The 23,375-nt window shown below is 41.5% G+C and overlaps 1 protein-coding gene across 2 annotated transcripts in view; it reads left to right on the plus strand.

Moving 5' to 3' along the window:
- The window catches only part of Armc1 (armadillo repeat containing 1), a 29,124-nt gene extending 6,126 nt beyond the window's left edge, over nucleotides 1-22,998 (plus strand). For both annotated transcript variants that reach the window (XM_036179962.1, XM_036179963.1), the window contains exons 2-7: nucleotides 1,051-1,271; nucleotides 8,779-8,870; nucleotides 13,674-13,863; nucleotides 20,796-20,912; nucleotides 20,999-21,073; nucleotides 21,910-22,998. In XM_036179962.1, the coding sequence (XP_036035855.1) occupies nucleotides 1,089-1,271; nucleotides 8,779-8,870; nucleotides 13,674-13,863; nucleotides 20,796-20,912; nucleotides 20,999-21,073; nucleotides 21,910-22,101 (849 nt within the window). In that variant the 5' untranslated portion in view covers nucleotides 1,051-1,088 and the 3' untranslated portion in view covers nucleotides 22,102-22,998. The remainder of the gene's footprint in view (nucleotides 1-1,050; nucleotides 1,272-8,778; nucleotides 8,871-13,673; nucleotides 13,864-20,795; nucleotides 20,913-20,998; nucleotides 21,074-21,909) is intronic.
- The last annotated feature ends 377 nt before the right edge of the window (nucleotides 22,999-23,375 follow it).

The following is a 23,375-nucleotide window of genomic DNA, read 5'->3' on the forward strand; positions in this document are numbered from 1 at the left end:
ACAAATATTTAACTTCCTTGTGATGTTTCCCTGTCTGTGAAATGAATTACCTTGTCTCCTGTCCCTCTTCTCATTGCTTTTCTGTTAGGCATTAGGAGATGGCAGAGATGAGTCCAGTTTCATTGCCGTCATCCAGACTGTTGGGTTGAGGCATAGATGAGACATACAAAATGGGCTCTTGACTTCTTTCAGAGAAGTCCTTTTTCTTTTTCTTCCCTGACCTTGGGATTGAACTCAGGAACTAAGTAAGGTATACTAGGCAGTGTTCTGCCATTTAGCTATACCCCCAGTTCCTTGAAGAACTAGAGTTCTTTCTGCCTCAGTCTCAGTAGCATGGATCACAGGTGTGCCACAGTATCTGGCAAGACCTCCTCTGGTGCTCTCCTTTTCCCTAGGAGACTGTGTCTTTTGTAGATAGTTCCATGTGTCTCTCCCCAGTCCCTCCCCACAGATGAGCAATGAAAACCCAATATGTCAGCTCACCACGTTCCTTGAGCACTTGCTGTAGGCCTGGAAATGTTTTAGGAGAGGAACAGCCCTGGCAGTGGTAGAGTCTGCAGAGGAGAGCAAAGGTTACGAGCCTGTACAGAAAGACCTTGTTTATTGGAACCATAGTGTTAAAATATGTGTTGCTAAAATGAGATTTATTGGAATATTGAAGATGACATATGCTCTTTTGCATATATAAATAACTTGATTTCTTCCTTCAGCTTATGTTCATTTTATTTCTCACAAGCTCTGGAATTGCCAGTTCTTATTTTTGTGTGTGTGATTTAGATTCATCTGCTTCCTTCTAAAGATATTATAATGCAGTTACTTTAAAAGCACCATAGCTGGGCATAGTTGGCGCATGCTTATAACCCTGGCTTTTGAGAAGTAGAGGCAGGAGGATCAGGAGTAGAAGGACAGTCTCAGCCACATAGGTCGTCTGAGGCCAGTCTGGACTATGTGAGACCCTGTCTCAGTAAGTAAATAAATAAACAGATGGGATCCTAGTCTACCTTGGCAGACTATAACTAATTTTGTCAACCTTATTTTTTCTTTTTACAGAATTTAAGAAGATTGTATTCATGTACATGTCATAGAAGATGAATTCATCCTCTTCTACTATGAATGAAGAGCCTGATGCTCTGTCGGTAGTTAACCAGCTACGGGATTTAGCAGCAGATCCCTTAAATAGAAGAGCCATCGTCCAGGATCAGGGATGTCTGCCTGGCCTTATTTTATTTATGGACCATCCCAACCCCCCTGTTGTTCACTCAGCTCTGCTTGTGAGTTGCTTTTAATGTTTTCAGTCTTGATGTTTTAATTTTGCAAGTAAGAATTTTCAAAGTCATTTGATAACATGGTAAGAGACTAAAGGACATTGTTAGATCATGCAGTCTGTATTTTGGCATATAAAAATATAAAACTATGACATGTGTAGTTCTTTAACACAAATGGCCACATGTTCTTTAATGTAAATGGTAACTATGTAACACATATAATAAAATGCCCTGGTACTTGGTATTTTCAGTTAACATGATCTATTATTTTCGTTTTCTTTTTGACATGGGATATTGCTGTGTTGACCAGGCTGTTTTTCCAATTCTTGGGCTCAGGTCATCTGTTGAGTGCAGAAATATACCACCACACCCAGATCATTACTGTATTTTCCCTCTTACCCCCCCCCCCCTTTGTGTATATAGCTGGGGCTCAAACCCAGGGCTTTATGCATATTAGGCAAGCCTTCTATACTGATCTATGTTCTTTAGCCCATCAATTAAGAGAACTCTTGAGTTCAGAAAGGTACTTTTTAGTACAGGGGATTGAAATTGGCATTAAGTACATCCTGTACAGAACTACATCCATCACTCAAAAGATAATTTTTTTTTTTTAAATTTCATAACAGCTTTTTTGGGGGGGGGCGGGGAATAGATGGAGATAGGATCTTACTTTGTATCCCAGGCTAACCTAGAACTCACTTATCCTGGCCCAACTTCCCAAGTACTGGGATTACAGTTGTTTAAAACCCCATCTGGTTCATAATAGATTTAAAAGATGTAACTCATGTGCCATCATAAAGTTCATGTGTTCAAAGTGTACACTTGAGTGGCTTTTATTTACAGAATGGTATAGCCATCCTTGTAGTCAATTTTAGAACATTTTAATTTTGTTATATTGTTTTGAGGCATAGTCTTGTTATGTATTCAGGACTACCTGGCACTTGAGGTGCTGTTGATTCAGCCTCTCAAGTGTTGGGATTATAGAAGAGTGTTACCACATCTTACTCTAGAGCCTTTCTATCACCCCAGAGAGTACTGTACTGTTCACCTCCTACTCCCTAGTACCGTCCCCATTGCTTAGGCAGCACTGGACTGCATATTTGCTACTCTGCAAAAATGCCTGTAGAGTTTTCATAGAAATACAATGATATACTATGTGACTTTTGTGACTTTTCTTTCATTTGTATTATGTTGGGACAGATATACCTCAACAAGTTTCGGTGCTCCATTTCTTTCTATGTCTGGATAACATTCTATTGTATGGACACACACCATTTTGTTTATCCATTCACTAGTTGACAGACATGCCACTCATTTTAATCTATGGTAAGGAGGACAGATAAGGACAGAGAAAATATACAGGATCAAAGTTAACAATTCGAAAGGAATTATGAGAAATGTGGAGTCTAGAGACATGGGAAGCATCAGACAGATCCAGAGTAGAGGAGTTGAGTGACAGGTAAAATCTGGTCCCTTCAGTAGTCCTTAGTACAGAAAAGAAAGGCAGCAGAGGAGAGAGGAGTGATGGAAGTCACTGTTACACATTTTAAGGGATGTGTCAGTTGAGTGTTATTTGTAGACCTGACTTATATCCTGATTTAAACAAATTCATCATAAGCAATTTTCAAGTGGCTGGAAGTGAGTGTACAGTCTACAGTGATGACACTAAAAAGTCATTATGAAGGCTGGTCAGATGACTTGGCAGTTAGGAGCTCAGGCTGCTCCTGCACAGTACCGTAGTGTGTACTACGCAGGCAAGCATATTAAAAGCAAAATATCTAGATACGTTAAATAAAACAAAAAATTGCAGGGATTGCCAGTAAGATGGCTTGGTGGCAGGTGAAAGTGCTTGCCAACCAAGCCGGATGACCTGAATTGATGCCTGGAACCCACATCTTGGGAGGAGAGAACCAACTTCTGCAATCTGTCTGGTGACTTCCAGGCATTGTGTTGTGGTGCAGGGGCATGCACACATAAAATAAATAATGTAAAAATTAAATGAAAAATGTAATGCTTTTGTGTGTGGTGACTAATGCTGTCAAGTGTGGTGGCACACACTAATCCTGGCACCTGAAAGGCAGAGGCAGGCATATCTGTGAGTTTGAGACCAGCATGGTCTACATAGTGAGTTCCAGGCCAGTTAGCACTGTATGGTGAGACTCTGTCAAAGTTGCTGTTGAAATGTTTTTAGCTAGACAGTGAAAATGTGTTAAGACTTGAAGAAAAGGTTGTTACTTCTTTTTTAAAAGTCATTTGTGTAGGATTTAATTTGCAGAAATTTAAAGAAAATTTAAAAACTAATTTTTTCCTGGGTATGGTGTCACATCTTTGATTCCAGCACTTGGGAGGCAGAGGCAGGTGAATCTCTGAGTTCAAGGCCAGCATAGTCTATATAATGAGTTCCAACCTGGCCAGGTATACACAGTGAGACCCTGTCTGAAAACCCAGAACAACAATAGACAGAAACATCAAACTAATTCTTAGAGATGTAGAGAAATATCTACAAATGAGATGTTCTCTAAGGTTCAGATATGACTGTGAACCAGAGAGAGGGGTAGAACCAGATTGTCAAGTGACTGGTGCTTATTGAAGCTGAATGATGGGTACATAGGGGTCATCACACATTTTCTTTATGTGTGTGCCCCAATATTTCTGTAACAGTTTAAAAGAGACAGGCTGGAAGCAGGAGGATGAGGAGTTAAAGGTCAGCCTGTGTCACATGAGATGTCGCTTTAGTCAAATAACTGGCAGAAACAGCAGAAGGGGAGGTTTCTTTTGTCTCAGTTTTTCAGAGGGATTTTCTTCATGATGGGGAAGGCATGGCAGAACAGCTCAGTTCCTGCACTCATGGTAGTGAGCACGTGCCTGTGTGTGGGAGACTCCTTGAATCCTAGTGACTGTGAAACAACTGAATGGCAGCCAGGATTGGGTATAACCTTCAAAAGCTCCCTGCCCCCTGCAGTGATCTAGCCAGACATTCTTAAAGGAACCACAGCCTTCAATAGTGCTACAAACTGGATTGGCTCTTCAAAACATGGCCCTTTGCTGGGGGACATTCCAGATTCAAACCACATCAGTAATTTTTGTTTGTTTTGTTTTGTTGTTTTGGAAATAGAACCTCTACTATATATAGCCTGTCCTGTCTCATCTCCCTTAGTTTTGGATTACAGGTATGGCACCATCACATCTGGCTGTGAGTAGGTAATTTTTTGAGGAGGATTTCCTAAGTATCGAAACTAGGAAAGGCTGTTTACTGTGGGGGAGGGTAAACTTGCTCAGCAGTGCTGAGAACTGCTTAGTGCAGTAGGATTGGTTTGATATGATCCTGCGACTGGATTATTAAAATACTTTTCTTCCCACTTCAGGCTCTGAGAGCCTGTTAGCTGGATTTGTCCAGGGTTGGTACTTGGGCAGGTAAGTTGGACAGGATGACTGCAAGGAAGTTAGACTAGGGTCATGGCAAGAGGGGTTAAAGTGGTAAGATTATAGGTGCCAGCCTGAGCAGTTAGGGAGCTGACATAGAACACCAGAACTAATGAAAACCTAGAGGCCAGTGGGTTGAGGTTCTAATAAGGATGACAAGCAGGCTTGCATTTTAATAGTTCCTGTGTCATAATACAACTTCAGAACTTCAGTTCAGTGCTCATGTTTGGTAAGCTGCATTTTGAATTTATTTGCCCACTTTCATCAGATGCTTTATGTATGATGTGAGATCATACAACAGTCTGGCCCCTCCTCTCCCATCTTTGTTTTATTTTCATTATATACTGCTGTGTGTTTCTACTGTAGATGTACATACATACATTTGCTTTAACAGTGAGTGTCCGTTCAGTCTCTGTGTAGGGATACTCAGGATTGGACTAGAACCTCACACTGCTAAGCAAGCACCTAGCTAACTCCCTAGCTCTCAGTTAGCTTTAAAATATATTAAATTTTTTAAAATTCAGTTTGATTTTGATTTTGTCCTTGACAGGGTCTCACTAGATAGCCTTGGCTGTTGGGACTCACTGTATAAGATCAGGCTGGTTTTGAGCTCCCAAGAGTCCTGCCTGCCTCTGCCTCTCAAATCTTGAGATTACAGGCATGTGCTACCATACCTAGTTTCAAATATTAAGTCACTGAAAGTTTGGAGGATTTTTTGGAGTGCTGTTGCCCTATAGTTCAGGCTTGTCTCCAACTCTGGTTTTGTTTTGAGTCAGAGTTTCGTGTAGCCCTGGCTGGCTTGGACTTTACTTTGTAGAGCAGGCTGGCCTTGAACTCACAGAGATCTGCCTTCCTCTACTTTTCAAAGTGCTGAGATTAAAGGCATGTGCTCCCATGCCTGGTATTGCTTTGGACTATTAACCCCCTTGTTCACCTTTCTCAGAGCTAGAATTGAAGGTATGTACAGCCACATTGTTTCAGATGTCTTTCTGTTTATTCTCATCTTTACCGTTTCTAGTGTTCTTCATCCCTAAACATAGAGTGGGATTTGTACTAGCATCCTTTTCTTTCCTGCCTGAGGACTTTTTTTTTTAAAACATTTGCAGTACAGGTTTGCTATTGTTTTCCTATACTTAAAAACTATTGCTGCTGTTTGTCTCCTGGCTTATATGTTCTCTCTTCTTTTTTTTCCCCCATAAGGTCTCACTCTTGTAGTTCAGGCTGGCTTGGAACTTGCTGTGTAAATCAGGCTTTCCTGGAGCTCATGTCTGTCCGCCTGCCTCGGCCTCTGGAGTGCTGGAGCTACAGGAGTGTGCCACTACATCAGGCTGCCAGCGTATATGATTCCTAATAAGACAAGTGCTATACTTTCTTTGAATACTTTTTATATGTCTGTACATTTATTTGTGTGTGTGTGTGTGTGTGTACACGTGTACGTGTGTACGTGTGTGTCACAGCTCACTTGTGGAGGTCAGAGACCAGTTTTCAAGAGTGGGTTTTCTCCTTCTACCGAATACTCTGGGATTGACCTCAGGCTAGGGATCAAATTCAGATTGGGGATTGAACTCTGGTCATCTGGCGTTCATGGCTTGTGCCCCTTTTCTTGCTGAGCCATCTTGCCGCCCTGATAATGGCTTTTATGACTTCATCTGTGAACTGTATTACTGCTTTTCAGGAAATGGTTGATAGGTTTCTTAAGGATTTTGTGGTTATTTTTTTGTTGTCGTTATTTTACTTGGAATTTGTTGAACTTCTTTGGTCTGTGGGTTTAACTTTTCTGAGATTTAGGGAATTTTCATCCATTATTTTTTCATAGGTTTTTATTTTTAATTTTTCAGGTCCACATATCATTAGCATACATTGTCCTATGGACACTGCTGCACTGAGCCTTTACGCCCTCTATTCGATCTGTTTCTTCCTTTCTGCACTTTATTTTGGCTGGTTTCTGTTGCTACCTTTTAGAGCCCACTGCTCTTTAGTCTGTAGTGTCTACACTGCATCTGTTTCAGATCTGGTCTGTCCTGTAGAAGCTGTCTGCCTTCTTAATGGCTTCCACCTCTCCCCTCCCATCTTCAGTTCCCGTCGCAGCCTCAGACAGGGAGCATATATTAATAGCCTTTTTCATGTTTGCCTAATTCATAATCTTGAGTTTGCCTTGATTTGTGTCTTTTGGTTACTTTTTGCCTCACTATTCTGGCTATAGGTTACATTTACCTGCTTCTTTTCTAATCTGGCAATTTTCTCCTTATGCCAGATATAAAAATAGTTTAATGTGTTGGTTTTTGAAAATTGTTTTAAGCTGAGTGTGGTGGCAAACACCTTTAATTCCTGCACTCAGGAGGCTGAGGCAGGTGATTCTAAGTTCAAGGCCAGCCTGGTCTACAGAGTGAGTTCCAGGACAGCCAGCGCTACACAGAAAAACCCTGTTTCAAAAACTTAAAACAAAACAAAACAAAAAAAAGAATAGTTTAAAATATTCCTATAAATACTGTTGAACTTTTTCCAGTGTTGCTTTTAGGTAACTTGGGGCCAGTTTGATTTTTGTGTGCTCAGATCTTTGTTCCTCTGGCAGAGGTCATCCCAAACTAGTCCCACCTCATCCTGAGCTCCGGGGCTTGTTTGATTTACTTTCTGGTGGTGTTCTCTCTCACATGTGCTTCGCATGTGCAGGTTGATACTCAGACACAGACTCTCTGGCCTCCTCTGTAGATCTTTGGAATTCTTGCTGTTTGGGACCCTACTGTGGGCCACTTCGGCAAATATGACTGCTGTGACTTCTTCAGTCTGATGTCTACCTCACAAACTCACAAACCACCAACCCCATTTGAGTTCCCCTCTAGTGCTACCATTTTGAAATGCCACCAGTCTAGACTGCGGCCATGTTTGCAGTGAAGGAAAGAGCCAGTTCTAGGGCTTACCTCACCCCTTTCTCCTACGGACACAGCTGTATGCTGCCTCTTGACCAGTGCCTGAAACACATTGAGATAAGCTTCTGCAGGAAAGGGCAGTTTGCAATCAGGTACGTCTTTAGTAGGTGAAGCAGGAGTCACAGCCGTAGCAATTGCAGGAAGAAAAACAGGTGGTTGAGTTTGTGGCCTTTATAGTTGACACATTTTTAATAAAGACCTGGCAATTTTACTTGAAAGTTGAAAGGTAAGTAGACTGAGATGGCTTTGAGTTCTGATGATGAAGTCTGTAGATGATACCAATGTTAAGTGTAAAGGCAAAGAGCCGAACAACTCCAAAGAAGCAGCATGTGAGGGAAATGGTGGCAAAATGTGCTTATTGTAAGAGAAAAAGAGCCTGAAGCACTTAGCTTAACTCATAAATACAGAACTGTGACCATTAGTTCATCTTTTAATTTCATTTTATTTATTTTGATGTTTTGAGATAGGGTCTCCTTCTGTAGCCCAGATTATCCTGAAACTTCCTATGCAGTCAAGGCTAGCCTTTGACTCACAGCAGATCCTCCTGCCCAGTCTCCTTCCTGGTGAAATTGTAGTCCTAAGCAACTATGCCTGTTTGTTTGTTTGTTTTTGTTGTTTGTTTTTCCAGTTTAAAATACTTTTTTAAATTATTTATTTATTTTCAAGACAGGGTTTCTCTGTGTAGTTTTGGTGCCTGGCCTGGAGCTAGTGCACCACCACCACCCGGCTCCAATTGAAAATACATTTGAAAGGTGTAGTATAGTAAAACTGGAGTCAGTTAATTTTATAAAGTTCACTGTATGCTTTGTTTCCCAGCTGTTTATTTTAATTAATGTGTAAAAAGCATCCAGGGAAATGATGGTCATTTGAACTGCTCTTTGAGATTAATAAATGGAATATAGTTCCTTATAGTCTTGTAAAGATGAAATGTAGAACTACCTAATTTTGACCTTGCAGATAGGTTGGAATGTTCATTTCCCATGCACATTCAGTTACCATAGCCCCTAGTAGATTATTTTGAATGTTACATTTGAATGAGAATTTAAAATCAGTTGATGCTGAAAACAAAAACTCTTATTTCCTTTGTCCTCTTCCAGTAAGTTATAAGTGACCTTAGTTTCGAGCAGTCTGGATGTCTAAATTGACTCTTGTTTCCGCTGCAGGCGCTCCGGTACTTGGCTGAGTGTCGTGCGAACAGAGAGAAGATGAAGGGAGAGCTGGGCATGATGTTAAGCTTACAGAATGTCATCCAGAAGTAAGTATGACAGGTAGTGTCCTCGGAGGCAGAAGGAAAATGGGTCTGTGTAAGCTGATTGATGACTCAAATTTACTGAAATTATTTTCTTTTTTAAGTTTCTAATATTATTTAGAAATTTTAACTCTTAACAAAACAGACTTCTGTAAGTTTTATGTCCAAAAATATTTTGCTAGTGAATATTAGTTTTCTGTGTAGGCTGTCCTAGAACTCGCTCTGTAGACCAGGCTTATCTTGAACTCAGAGATCCACCTGCTTCTGCCTCCTGAGTGCTGGGATTAAAAGTGTGTGCCACTGTTCCTGGCTGTTAATAATGATAAACATGGCTATTAACAGTCCTTATAAATATGTTTGTATTTTATTTAAAATGTTGACATCTGTCCTGTCATTTTGGGGATATTAATAAGTATTTGATATTGGCTTCTCTCTCATGTATTATAGTGATAATCCCTAGGACATTTGCAACTGGTGTGGCAGAAACGGGGCAACAGAGGTGTTGTGCAAATTTCACACCAGCCGAATATCCATGGCTCTTAGTGTCAGTCAGTCAGACATTTCCCTGCCACTGTGTTCTCTGACCCATTAACTGCTTGTGCATTTATGCTGTCAGGATTTAAAAGCCAGATATTTCCTATTGGCTAAAAAAGGATATCAAGAAGTCACTTGCTCATAGGCCATTGCCTCAAAATGAAAGAATAGTGTATATGTGTGTTTATTTTATTTTTGAGACAGTCTTCACATAGCTCAGGCTGGCTTTAAATTTACTCTGTAGTCAAGGATGACCTTGAACTACAGATCTTTGTGCCTTCCAGAGTGCTGGTGTTGCAGGCGTGTGCCACCATACCTAGATTTTGTGGTGTAGCGGATAGAACTCAGAGCTTCATCCATGCCAGTCAAGCCTTTTATCAACCGAGCCACATTCTCAGCTCTGTGTGTGTGTGTGTGTGTGTGTGTGTGTGTGTGTGTGTGTGTGAGAGAGAGAGAGAGAGAGAGAGAGAGAGAGAGAGAGAGAGAGAATATTTTTTTTTTGAGACAAAGTCTTACACTGAAAGAAGCTTTATCAGTTTCATGAATTGCTTTGGTAGCAGAGCAGCCAGATAATCATAGTAAATGATCTGTAGAGGGATGTCATGGCGCATTATTACTTCATCTGGCTTTCCTCAGAGGACCCTTCACGGTCATGTAAATTCAGTTTCTTTTGGTGAGGTTGTTATGAATCTGATTGAAAGCTTATGGGAACATAACATATGTGTGTGTGCGTGTGTGTGTGTGTGTGTGTGTGTGTGTGTGTGTGTGTGTGTGTGTGCATGTGTGTATCTCAACAAATCAGAGGCATGTGTACTCCTTAAACAGGCATAGTTATTGAAGTTGAAAGTAAGTGGTACAAGAGAGATATGGAAAATTAGATTTAAACATAGTGTCAAAGCTGGGAGGTGGTGGCACATGCCTTTAATCTCATTACTCCAGAGGCAGGGAGGTAGGTGGGTCTCTGAGTTTGAGAGCAGCCTGGTCTACAGAATGAGATCCAGGACAGCCAGGGCCACACAGAGAAACCCTGTCTCAAGAAAAAAACAAAACAAAACAAAAAAATGTTGAGAGCCAGGTATTATTACACATACCTAACATTCTAGCACCCAAAAGTCTGAGGCAGAAGGATTCCCAGGAGCTAGAGTCGACTTGGACTCTGGAGACTTGCTTCTAAAAGCAACAAGAGATGGCTCAGTGGTTCAGAGCACTGGCTGCTCTTCCTGAGGTCCACCCCCATAGCCACTCACAACTATCTGAAATGCCAGTTTTAGGGGATCTGAGCCCCTCTTTTGGCCTCTGTGGGTACTGCGTGTATGTAGTGCATAGACATACATACAGACAAAACATCCATACACATAAAAATAATAAAATGTTAAAAAATAACCCAAAATAAAGTTGGAAATTAAAATACATTTTACATTTGAACTTTAAAAATTTAGAGTGAGCTCAGGTAACATATACTTAACTGATAAGTAATTTCTTAACCTTGTTGGCTCAAGGATGTGGTAAAGTGTGTATATGTGGAAAAGATACATGGACAAAGGAGGGAGACTACTATGAAGTTACTAAAAGAAACTGAAGACATTATCTTGGCAGGTCACCAGGGAAGGGGATCTAAGATAAAGTTAGAAATGCGGATTAATGTCTTAGACATAAAGAAGGCTGGAACAGCATTGGGCAGAGAAAGTCCCCAGATGCTAGGACACTTTGGATAAGAAAGGAACAGATGGGCAGTGTGATTACAGTATAGACCTGACAGCCATCCCAGTGGGCAGTTGCATGCAAGCAAAGAATGCCTTCTAGATCAGTCCTACACTTACTCAGGGCTGCTTGGGAAGAACATCGCCTACCCTTGGATTTGTGATGGTTCCAAAGCTGCTATGCTCACTGCTATGAGTATAGCAGAAGAACAGTCCTTTATTTAATTTATCTAAGTTTACTTTTTAGATTTATTTTGCATGGGTGTGTGCCTGGCTGCAGAGGCCAGAGGACAGCTTGAGTAAGCACCTTTAACTGCTGAGCTATCTCATTGGCTGTAAGACTGTGTGTGTGTGTGTGTGTGTGTGTGTGTGTGTGTGTGTGTGTGTGTGTTTCATGTGCTTGCACAAGCATCTGTCTGTTCAGACCATCATATTCAGAGACTTGAAGGTGAATTGGGTGGGTCAGATCTTCCTGCCTTCTTTGTCATTAAAGCCTTTTTTCTTGAGGGGGATCCAAGCAACTTCAGAAAGTGACTTATTTTTTCTTTAAATAAAGTATACATTTGTAGGACAGTATGGTGATTGCTTGCTCCACTAATAATAAAACATTTATTATATCATACCCATTCTGATTTGGTTCCACAGCCTTTTTAGTAGCGGAGATACAACTATTGATAAATAGATAAGACAGACATTGTACTTCATTTGGCTTCTGTAGATCTCAATATTTGAAGGTTCCCTTTCAAGCTTCGTGTATGTGTGTGTGTGTGTGTGTGTGTGTGTGTGTGTGTGTGTGTGTGTTTTGTTTGTTTGCTTGTTTGTTTTTTATTGGTTTTTTTTTTGTCCTAGCTTCCCTTTCAAGCTTGGGGAAGGTAAATTCTGTCCACCAGAACAAGCATTAGAAGCATCTGTATTTGAATGCTGTGTTAACATAGCTAGCTAGTCTAGTCAGCCTAGTCAGCCTGGTTACCGTTGCCTGCAGAGTTAGAATTACAGGTAGACTGTCGTGTTACCTGGCATCTCTGGGTGCTGGGATCCAAACTCCATCTCTCACTCTGGCGTGCACGTGCTCCCCTGTTGAGCTGTCTTCCTGGCTCTGTTAGTAGTTCTTTAAATGGCATTGTTAATGTGCTTGCCAGCAGTTTCTGTCTCATTGGATTTTTCCCAAACATTGAAAAATGTCTGCATTGCAACTCTGCCTCTACAGTTCACCTTTAAAAATAACTTAAGCTACCTGAATTGATAGAAGAGAGATGGGTTGAGCAAAAATTGTGGAACAGAGACATTTGGTAACCCGATCTTGTTAGTTGGTTTCCTGTTTAATGATTTTAATTAAATGTACTTTTGTACCATGCTAGGATAGATTCTGAATCTCAATGGATCATGTTTTAAATGAAATTAGGAGATTGTTACAGCATAGCCATGCATGATGGCTCATTATGAATGTCTTAGTTAGGGTTTGTATTGATGTGAAGAGACACCATGACCAGGACAATCCCCCCCTTTTTTAGAAAAAATTTTACATACCAACCACAGTTCCCCCTCCCTCCCCTTCCTTCTCCTGCTCACCCCACTTTCCTCCCCACCCCTCCCACCACTACTTAGAGAGGGTTAGGCCTCCCTTGGGGAGTCAACAAAATCTGGCATACCAAGTTGAAGCAGGACCTTGATACCCTGCATCAAGGCTGAGCGAGGTGTTCCACCATAAGGAATGGGCTCCAAAAAGCCAGTTCATGCACCATGAATAAATCCTGGTCCCACTGCCAGATCAAGCCACATAGCTGTCACCCACATTCAGAGGGCCTAGTTTGGTCCCATGCAGGTTCCCCAGCTGTCAGTCCAGAGTCTGTGAGCTCCCACTAGCTCAGGTCAGCTGACCAGGACAACTCTGAAAGAAGTTGGGGCTGGCTTATAGTTCAGAGGTTTAGCCCATTATTGTCATGGTGGGAAGCATGGTGGTGTGCAGGCAGACATGGTGCTAAAGAAAGAGCATCATAGGAAGGAAGAGGGACACTGGGGCTGCCTTGAGCTCTGGACACCTCAAAAGCCCAGCCCTAGTGACATACTTCTTCCAACACACCTAGTTGTGCCACTCCCTGGGAGCCAATGGGGGCCATTTTCATTCAGACCATCACAGTGAGGTAGAGAAAGTTAGCCTGGACTGTGTAAAAAGTTGAGAGGAGATCATACAGACTAGATGCTTTCCCTGTATTATTGATGATTCTTCTTCTTTCCTTTTCACTCTTTAGAGTCTTGGATTATAGACGGTTTAAGTTTATGTGGCCAAGGAGTCCTTGAACTTCTGATCCTCTTGCCTCTGTTCCTTGAGTACTGTTATTACAGTACAATGTCACGGTACCTTGTTTATGTGATGCTGGAAATGTAGGGCTCCGTGCATTTTAGGCGAGTACTCTGCCATCTGAACTACGTCCCCAGTTCCCATTATTGATTATTCTTAGACTCATTGGTGTTGCTTTTTTATTGAACACGGTTTCAAGATGAAGGAAACAAAACTCACCAAAGAGAAGTAAAATTACAGAATCAGCGAAAGTGACTTTTTGCGTGTCTTTTGCAGGACTACAACTCCAGGAGAAACAAAACTTCTGGCCTCTGAAATCTATGACATCCTTCAGTCCTCCAATATGGCTGACGGTGATAGTTTTAATGAAATGAATTCACGTCGAAGAAAAGCTCAGTTTTTTCTGGGAACTACAAACAAACGTGCCAAAACAGTAGTTTTGCAGATAGATGGTCTCGATGATACGGTAAGACTTATAGATGTGCTTCGTAGATGGCAAGAGAAATTGTATCGCCACTTTCTTTACAGTCACTTGCTAATGTTCTCTAAGAAAAAGTTGCAATATTAATATTTTATACTCTTGACAGAAGGGACATCTTATGTTAAAAATATTGGCTAATCAGCATACATAGCAGTTTTAAATGTACATGCTCTTAATACTAAGGCTTAAAGAATATGCAGTGTAACCACTGAACTGACAGACATACAAGAAGCAGAGGGGTCTAATTAGAGCTGTGCATGATTTATATAGATGAGGTATAACTTACTAATGTCAGCAATGAGATAGGACAGACACCATTAGGTCCTGTAGGCATTAAAAGGATCTTTGGTTAGCATTAACTTTCGAGGGCTCATCTGTATTGCAGCATGTATTTGTGCACCACTTTGTATATATCCTATTGAGTGGATATGCAGTACTTTGCTTATCCATTTATCATCTGATGGGCAGGTGACTTGTTTCTATATCTTGGCTCTTAGAAACCTGCTAGGAGCATGTGTTTATACATTTGTTGTGGTTTTTAAGCACATGTCAATAGCATCTTGGGTATATACCTAGTGAAATTGCACAGGCATATGGTAATTATTAGTTTAATTTTTAATTAGCTTTCAGATTGTGCACTGTGGCTGCACAGTTCTACATTTCAGCCAGCATTTTATGAGGGCCGGGTTTCTCCATGTCTCGTGAGCACTTGCCATTTTCCAGCTCTCCTGGTGGATTTGAAGTGTTGCTTACAGGGTTTTGATTTACTGTGTCCTGATAACTAATGATGGTGAGCAGCAACATTTTAGAAATGTATTAATCTTATTTTTATAGTGGTTGAAGTGGGGTTTATTGTGTATGTATTTTAAGTTATTTCAGATTTATATTTGAGGGAAATGTTCATTTCTTCTTTGTTTTAAATGGTCTTTTATTGCTGAGATCTCTGAATGCTGTCAGTGCTTGGAATTGAATGTGAGTCCTCTATAAGGGCAGATCCACTTTTAACCATTGAGCCATCTCTCCAGCCCCCTTTTTATACATTTTGTTAAAACCATCAATGAAGTCATTTGGCCCTGGGCTTTGCTTTGTGGGCAGTTTTTTGACCATTAATTGAATCTCTTTACCTGTTTTAGGTCTATTCATCTGTTTCTCCCCCCCCCCCCCCCTTTTAAAGTAAGCTTTAGTTGTTTATGTCTTTTTAGTATTGTGTACATTTTGTTGAGGGCATGATATAGTTATTTATAATATTTGTTTGTACAAGCTGTGTCCTTGATCCAAAAATGCAAATTTTGAAATGCTTTAAAATCCAAAACTTTTTTTAAAAAAAATATCAGTGTGATACTCAGAAGGGTTTGGAGTTTGAAGAAAATTTTTTAATTAAAATTTTACTCTAGTTTTTTAGGTTTTTCATGTGTATTAATGTTTTGCCTGCGTGTGTGTATGTGTGCTAGAGGCTGGCCCTGGACCCCCTGGAACTGGAGTTTGTCAACTACCATGTAGATGCTGGGGGAGCTGAGCCTGGGACTTAGAGTAGTGGTCGCTCTAACCGCTCAGCCATCTCTCCAGCCCTGAGAATTAATAATTTTTTTAATTTGTTCAGCTAGTGAAGTTTACACAAATTTGTAAAATATGGGGAAAACTCCCAGATCTAAAACACTTTTGATCCCAAGACCAGGTAAAGGATACTTAGCCTTTAATAACTTTATTTCTGTAAGGTTGGCAGTAATATTTCCTTCTTTATTCCTGAGTTTAATTGGCTTTTTCTTGGAAGTTAAAGGTTTGATAACTATTGATCTGTTCAAAGAATCAGATGTTCTTTTTTTTTCTTACCTTTTTATTACATTTTAATTTTGGGGGTGAAGTGCACATGTTAAGGCCAGAGGACTAATTACAGAGTCAATTCTGTCCTTGCACCATGTGGATCCCCAGGAGCAAACTCAGGTTGTTAGACTTGATAACAGGCATTCTTACCCTGTGACATCTCACCAGTTCTGTGGGCTTGGGTTTTGTTTGTTTGTTTTGAAATCTGGTCTCACTTTGTAGCCTAGGCTGACCTTGAACTCGGGACTTTCACCTCAGCCTCAGGAGTGCTGCTATTCTGGGACTGAGAACCAACTTTTTTTAAGGGTACTAAGTTTTTATTGAGAAGTAGAGGACAGTCTTGGCAGCAGGGAGTAGTCCCAAACTGGGTTGCCAAGCACCACTTTTGATAAGGGCTTCCCTCATCATTTGTTTCATGCTTTCAATCTGGTATTCTTTCGTTGCTTCAGAGAAACTGTTCCTTTTCTCCTTTTCCTTTTCTCCCTCCTTTCTCTACCCCCCGCCCCCAACAGGATCTCAGCTCGCCAAAACTAATTCCTCCCTAGTGCAACTTCAACATTCAAGTTTCCAGCTCTCACTTTCACATGTCCAAAAGGCCTCGTTTTATGTTTGTTCAGAAATGCTTTTGTTTCTGATGGACGTGGACTCCACGGTGACTTTCCTCCACTGCACTTGAAGATAGCAGCACACTGTCTTGTGTTGGGATTTCCTTGTATTGAGAACTCTGCTCTCTCTCATTTCTACTGTTCTCCTGTCTTCCTCCCCACTGCCTGCTTCTGGAGGATGTTCTCCTTTGTCACTGTTTGATTGACTGGGCTTCCCCTTTGATATTCGGAGGCTGAGGAGAGTGAAGCTAAGGGTCTTTCCCAGGCTGGCTCTAGGGTACACAGCTTCCTGAGTGACAGGGCTGTTCCCAGGGGTTCCAGTTTGAAGGTCATGATCTAGCAGTAGCAGGAGCTCAAGCTTTCAATTCTGTTTCAGTTTTGTTCAATTTCTTGGCTTTGTGGATTTAAATTTGTGGCAAATTTGGATTGACTTTTTAAAACTGAATTTCCCCCCTTTCCCTGGCTCTTTCAGGGACTCTTAATTATGTGTTGTCTGCCACTTTAGATTTCTACACAGTTCACTGGTGTCCTGTTCATTTGTTTTCCTTTTAGGACGGTTTCCGTATTCACTAATTTTCTTTTGTGAGTGTTCAGTTTGCTGACAATCTCTTCCAGTGTGGTTGTCATTATGAACATTGCTTTACGGCATATTTTGAAGTTTGACTTAAATCTTTTATGATGTTTCCATAGCATGTTTATGCCGTATCTTTTTTGTTTGTTTTGTTTTTATCGAGACAGGGTTTCTCTGTGTAGCTTTGGAGCCTGTCCTGGAACTCTCTCTGTAGACCAGGCTGGCCTTGAACTCACAGAGATCCGCCTGCCTCTGTCTCCTGAGTGCTGGGAGTAAAGGCATGAGCCACCACCACTTGGCATATGCTGTATCTTTTTGAACATAGAAAAGTGATCGAGAAAATTGTTTAATGTTCCTGTATACTAACTCTACCACCTGTAATTATTTCTGAATAGGTTGCTTTTGATTTGTTTTTCTCATTTAGTGTTTTTGTGCTTCTTTTGAACATCTAGTAATTTTTTTTTGGATGCCACATATTTTGTGTATTGTGGAGCACAGCATGCATTTGTATGCAAAGTCTTTACATATTCTTCATCTTATTCTGTTTTGTTTTGTCTTCCAAAACAGGTTTTCCTCTGAGTAGCCCTGGCTGTTCCTGGAACTCTCTGTAGACCAGGCTGACTCCTAAGAACTAGAATTAAGCTGTGTGCCACTATGCCCTGCTCAGCCTTATTCTGGATCACAGTTATTTGTTCGAAGTTGGATCTTGAGCCTTGCTTTATAGTTTTGTTATGTAGACCGTACCTTTCAACCTGGATAACTTTGCTACACTACTGATGTAGTGCCCTTGCGACAGTATGATCCCTACCAACCCTGCCAGTGTGTTTCCCATTATTTCTAGAATAGCTCATGGAAACGTTAATCCAGTGTGAGCCCACAGAATTGTTCTTTCTGTTCTTCCCTGGTAGATCTTCGCTCAGCTTCAGGTTGCTTCCTAACAGACACACATTGCTTATCAAGCAGCTCAAAGGAGGAGCCTTTACACTTTACCCTAGGGAGGTGCTGTCTCTGTGTGGCCCTCCTCTGTGTCACTCTTCATTTGCTTTGCCCTGAGAACTAGAGTGCCTTAAGCCTCTCTGGGTTCTTAACTGTGTCTTCAGCTCAGGGAGGCTGCTGAGTTCCGGCTGCTTTCTGTTAGACCTTTTGTTGCTGTGTCACAATACTTAACAGAAATAATTCAAGGGAGGAGTTGCTTATTTTGGTTTACAGCTTTTAGTTCAGAGTTCCTGACCTTTGGGCCTGAAACACACGCTGTGCCATTGCATGCAGATGGAGTGGTAGAGGAGGCTGGTCACCCCAGAAGCAGGAGCTGTCTGGTGGGACTTCCTTCTTTTCCATGTTTACTCTATCTGGGACTGCAGCATATGGGATGGTGCATCTCTATTCAGAGAGGGTCGTACTCCCTTTGGAGAATTCCCTGTAAATGCTCTCACAGATAGCATACTAGAGATGTACCTTAATGTGAGTGTTTTGCCTATCTGTGTATCTGTACAGTGCTCACAGAAGCTGGAAGAGTGTTGGATCCTCTGGAATTGGAGTTACATATAAGCTGCCATGTGAATTCTGAGACTTGAACCCAGATCCTTTAGAAGAGCAGCCAATGCTCCTACTTAACCTTTGAGCTATTTCTTTAGTTCCAAGGTGTACTTTCCTAATCTCTGGGACACTTCTCAGTCCAGTCAGGTTGACAGCTAAGATTAATATCAGCTTCAGTGTGCTGTGCTAGGCCTTAGAAACCTTCTAAGTGATAGGGCGTTCACCTCATTTTTTCTTCCTTCAGAGATGTTATTTTTCCAATATCTAAGCACCACTTTTTTAAAATAATAATTTGTCTATATTTTAATTGTTTAATCTTAATCTAGTATATGTGACTTCCGCTTGACTAGAGTTGAAAGTTCTCTTAAAATTATATATTACATATTCAGGGGTAGACACTTAACCTGATAACTCACCACTTATCTCTTTACCTATGCCAGGTCGATTTTCTAAGGATAACCACAACCTTTTCTAATGTCTTATTTGGGGGCTTAAAGCTAAGGTTTTAAGGTTCAGTAGGGGTGTGTGTATGTGCGTGCGTGCGTGCGTGCATGTGTGTGTGTGTGTGTGTGTGTGTGTGTGTGTGTGTGTGTGTGTTGGGGGAGGGCACTTGTACATTCTTCTTACCTGTGACAGGATCAAATAAGTTAACTAATTTGCTGAAACTGAGCCACAAAAGCCAAAAAAATTTCTAGAAAATTTCTGATACATGAAATGATTAAATGGAATACCTTAATATATTTAAAATATCTCTAGAATATCTTGTTAATTTTGTTGAATATGAATAACAGTTACTTTTTAAAAGCTAACACAAAAATCCAAAAGGGGCTAGGGAGATAGCTCAGGAAATAAGAATACTTGGTGTGTAGTCATGGGGACCTGCACTGTAATCCGCAGAACCCACGTCCAAAGCCAGGCATGGGTGCAGGTATGTCTGAACGCCAGCTCTGGGGGCCGGAGACAAGAGGATTGCTGCGGCTTTCTGCTTGTCACCCTGCCTCAAAGGAATGAGGGAGAGTGATAAAGCAGGACATCTGTCCCCTGTATCCTCCATGCATGCCTGGGTGCACCACACAAATACATACATGCCTGTACACCCTGCCCTCCCATATACACCGCACACTCAAACCTCACTACTTACAAAAGTGGAACTCAGTATACAGGAAGATTAAAATTGTGCTTGCCAAAATCTGAAGTGGGCTGAAATATAGCTGAAGTGATGCGGATAGTCTCCCGATCAAAGCAGAAAAGCAGTCTCTTAATTACAGGTGCTGGACAGTGGGGATAAGAGGACACAAACAGCCGGGCGGTGGTGGCCCACGCCTTTAATCTCAGCTCTCGGGAGGCAGAGCCAGGTGGATCTCTGTGAGTTCGAGGCCAGCCTGGGCTACAGAGCGAGTTCCAGGAAAGGGGCAAAGCTACACAGAGAAACCCTGCCTCAAAAAAAACAAATAAAAACAAAAAACAAAAAAAGAGGACACAAACAGAGTAAGATATGCTAAAGTGAGAAATGGGATGATTGGGACCCTGTTTAACGTATCAGGTCATGTGAATACCAGCAGAGGAAAATGAAAGCCAAAAAGAGAGTATTGATAATGCTTGATATTGCCGTGGAAGTCATTAGGAGTGCCTTGAATGAAGGCTGAAATATATGTATAAGGGACAGTGACTCCGACACTGAATACTTTTAATTCTAACGTAAGATAGAGACTTTTAAATTGGAATAGAGGGCTAGGGAGGGAATGTTTTAGGCACAACCGTAAGTTCTCTGTTATAGTTGCCAACTCTGTCTTAGCAGGAAACTGAAATCAGATGCTGTGTAAGTAAATGAATGTGGCTGTCTCAGTAGAATGTCACAGAAATGGCTGACAGACTGCAGTTTGCTCACCCTTCAGCTCGAGGACCCCTACTTTTTGTTTTTGAGTACTTTGTTTTTCACTTGTTCTTTTTATGATCTGAGTTATGAAAACTACATATTAAGATTGAGGTTGGAAATATACCAGGAATTACTGTTGTTGTACTTTTGCCTCCCTCCCTTTCCAAACCTAGTCCTATACCAAATAACACCCACCAGTGATTCCTGCTGTCAGTGGTAGACCACACATGTCACTGTGGCTCCCTCCCTAAGATTATGATGCCGCTGGGACTGGGTTGGATGTGCTTAGGTGGACAAGCAAGTACCCGCAGTATTCAGTTCCCTGCAGTATCCAGAACAGGAACAAGCTGCTGTGGAGGCTTAGTGTGAGGGCTGTGCCATGGAAGTTTGTGTAACTTGTTTTGTGGTGTTTTCACAGTGACAGAATCAGCACGAGTGAGTGGTTCAGTATGGCTTAAGTTGATTTATTTCCTCTGTTGTTTTAATACATTTGCTTTTATTTTTTCAGTCTCGAAGAAATCTGTGTGAAGAGGCTTTGTTAAAAATTAAAGGTGTTATAAGTTTTACTTTTCAAATGGCTGTTCAAAGATGCGTGGTGCGAATCCGTTCGGATTTGAAAGCAGAGGTGAGTACTTCCAGTGACTGAATATGCTTGAAGTAATCAATAAGCAGATCACTTACCACAATTGTTCCTTTTGTCCTTGTATCCAGGCTTTGGCCTCAGCAATAGCATCAACCAAGGTCATGAAAGCTCAGCAAGTCGTGAAGAGTGAGAGTGGGGAAGAGGTAAGACCTGTGTTCAACAGTCCTGCTCCCTCCCACCAGACCGGGCTCCCACAGTCCTGCTCCTTCCCACCAGACCTGTGTCCATCAGTCCTGCTCCCTCCCACCAGACCGGGCTCCCACAACAGTCCTGCTCCCTCCCACCAGACCCGGGCTCCCACAGTCCTGCTCCCTCCCACCAGACCGGGCTCCCACAACAGTCCTGCTCCCTCCCACCAGACCCGGGCTCCCGGTTGTTTGTGGTTAGTGGGTTCTAACAGTCCTAGAAGAACAGCTATAAAGTAAGGGTGTGGATATATCTCGACTCCTAGTTAATTACTTACTGTCTTAGTAACATAATGAGGTCTTTTGTGACGTTCAGAATGTTCTGAACTCGGTGGAAAACATGTGATGCAGATTATATATGTAAGTAAAGGACAGTTTTTTTACATTGATTTTCAGTACTTTCTTTGTAACTTGAACTAGTTTTGTGAATCCCAGACAATAAAGTACACTCTTTGAACAAGTAAATATGGTGAGCTCTAGGTCTGCAGTGAGGAGGATGGATCTGTAAGCTGTGAACTCCTTTGGCTTCCCACAGATGAGCAGCTTTGTGGCACTCCAGGGGTTCAGAGTGGTCCTGCCCATGTTTTAACCCATTTCTAGAGACAGGTGCTCTCCTTTGTGTGCTTGCAAAGGGCTCACTTCTTAGACTGTCGTGCAAGAAGAAAGCATTAGGAGACACAGAGCCTTCCAGAGTCTCAGGAGTGAAGATGATGCTTAGATGAGGCTATGACTTAGGGAATGTATGGTGTCATGCTCATTTGGGTTTGTAATGGCTCTTCACACTTCTGTGTCAGATGCTGGTCCCATTCCAAGATGCCCCTGTGGAAGTGGAGGAAAACACAGAGCTACCTGACTACCTACCTGAGGATGAAAGTCCCACAAAGGAACAGGACAAGGCAGTGTCCCGCGTTGGCTCACATCCTGAGGGTGGAGCCAGCTGGTTGAGCACAGCTGCAAACTTTTTATCCAGATCATTTTACTGGTGACTTCAACTTCAGTTTGGGGCTCAAGGACTGTGCAAACCAACAGGGGGCCAGCTTTCCATTGTTGTGGTGAACTGTCAAGTGCAATTTGCAATAGATTATCATGGAAAGTTTCTAGATTACATGACTACATATGCTGCATTTTACATTTTATTGGACATTTTCCCCACCGAATGGTAAACAGGACAGAGGCTGTAGGTGGAATTTGTTTATGAAGGTATTTTGGTATTGTTTTCCTTTGCTTAATTGCCTCACTATTTTTTGAAAAACATGGGTCCACTGTTAAAACCAAATGTATGTGCAGCTTTACATTCTGTTTTACATGAAGCATGTGACTAGGAAAAACTCGTTTTCTCCTCAAGCCTCAGGAGCTTTCTGAAGAGAAGTTTTGCATAGCTCAAGTTGTGCATGAATTTACTGAGTATTTTTATCAGCTTTTCTTCATGAACGATACATGACATGTGCTTTGGTACCCTTCTCTGGAAGTTGAAAACATACCTAGTTAGCCCCCTTCTGTGCCTTTTTTATTTTGCCAACCATGTTTATAGAAAGGACATTATTAATGGCATTTTGCAAATGGAATTATTTTCATTTGAACATACCTTAAAAAAAACTACAAAAAACTGTACAATCTTACTTGTTATAATTTTAATAAGGTTACTGTAAGCCAGTTAAGACAACTGGGACGTGAACAGCAGCAAAGTGCATTTGGGAGAATTTGGATGTGACCAAGCATGGCTCTGTTGACTCCTGCTTACTTAGGTTATAGTGGCTCTTGAGAATAAAGTCCACTGTGATCTTGTGAGCAGCCTTACCCTGTGATGACACTGTGTCCTGCTAGAGAAAAGTAATAGATTTTTTGTTTTGTTTTGTTTGGCTTTTCAGGACAGGGTTTCTCTGTGTAGCCCTGGCTGTCTTGAAACTCATTCTGTAGACCAGACTGGCCTTGAACTCAGAGATTCACCTGCTTCTGCTTCCTGAGTGCTGGGATTAAACACGTGCGCCACCACCACCCAGCAAGAAGAGTACTCAATAGTTAATAGTTTCAAGAACTGACAGACTTGAAAACACAGACTTCAGACATAGACTGCCTGGCACGTGCCCATTCCGGAGATGCTGCTTTTTATTGCCCTTTGTGGTTTTTAAGCAAATACTGCAGTCAAATGGAATAAAACAGGACCCAAATTGTTCCTTAGAGAGAGAAAGCCAGCACTGATCTTAGTCTTATTTTTCATGTCTAGCCAGGAAAAAAAATTACTTCAGTGAAGGTAAGATAC

The sequence above is a fragment of the Onychomys torridus genome, chromosome 2 (assembly GCF_903995425.1).
Source record: "Onychomys torridus chromosome 2, mOncTor1.1, whole genome shotgun sequence".
NCBI lineage: Eukaryota > Metazoa > Chordata > Mammalia > Rodentia > Cricetidae > Onychomys > Onychomys torridus.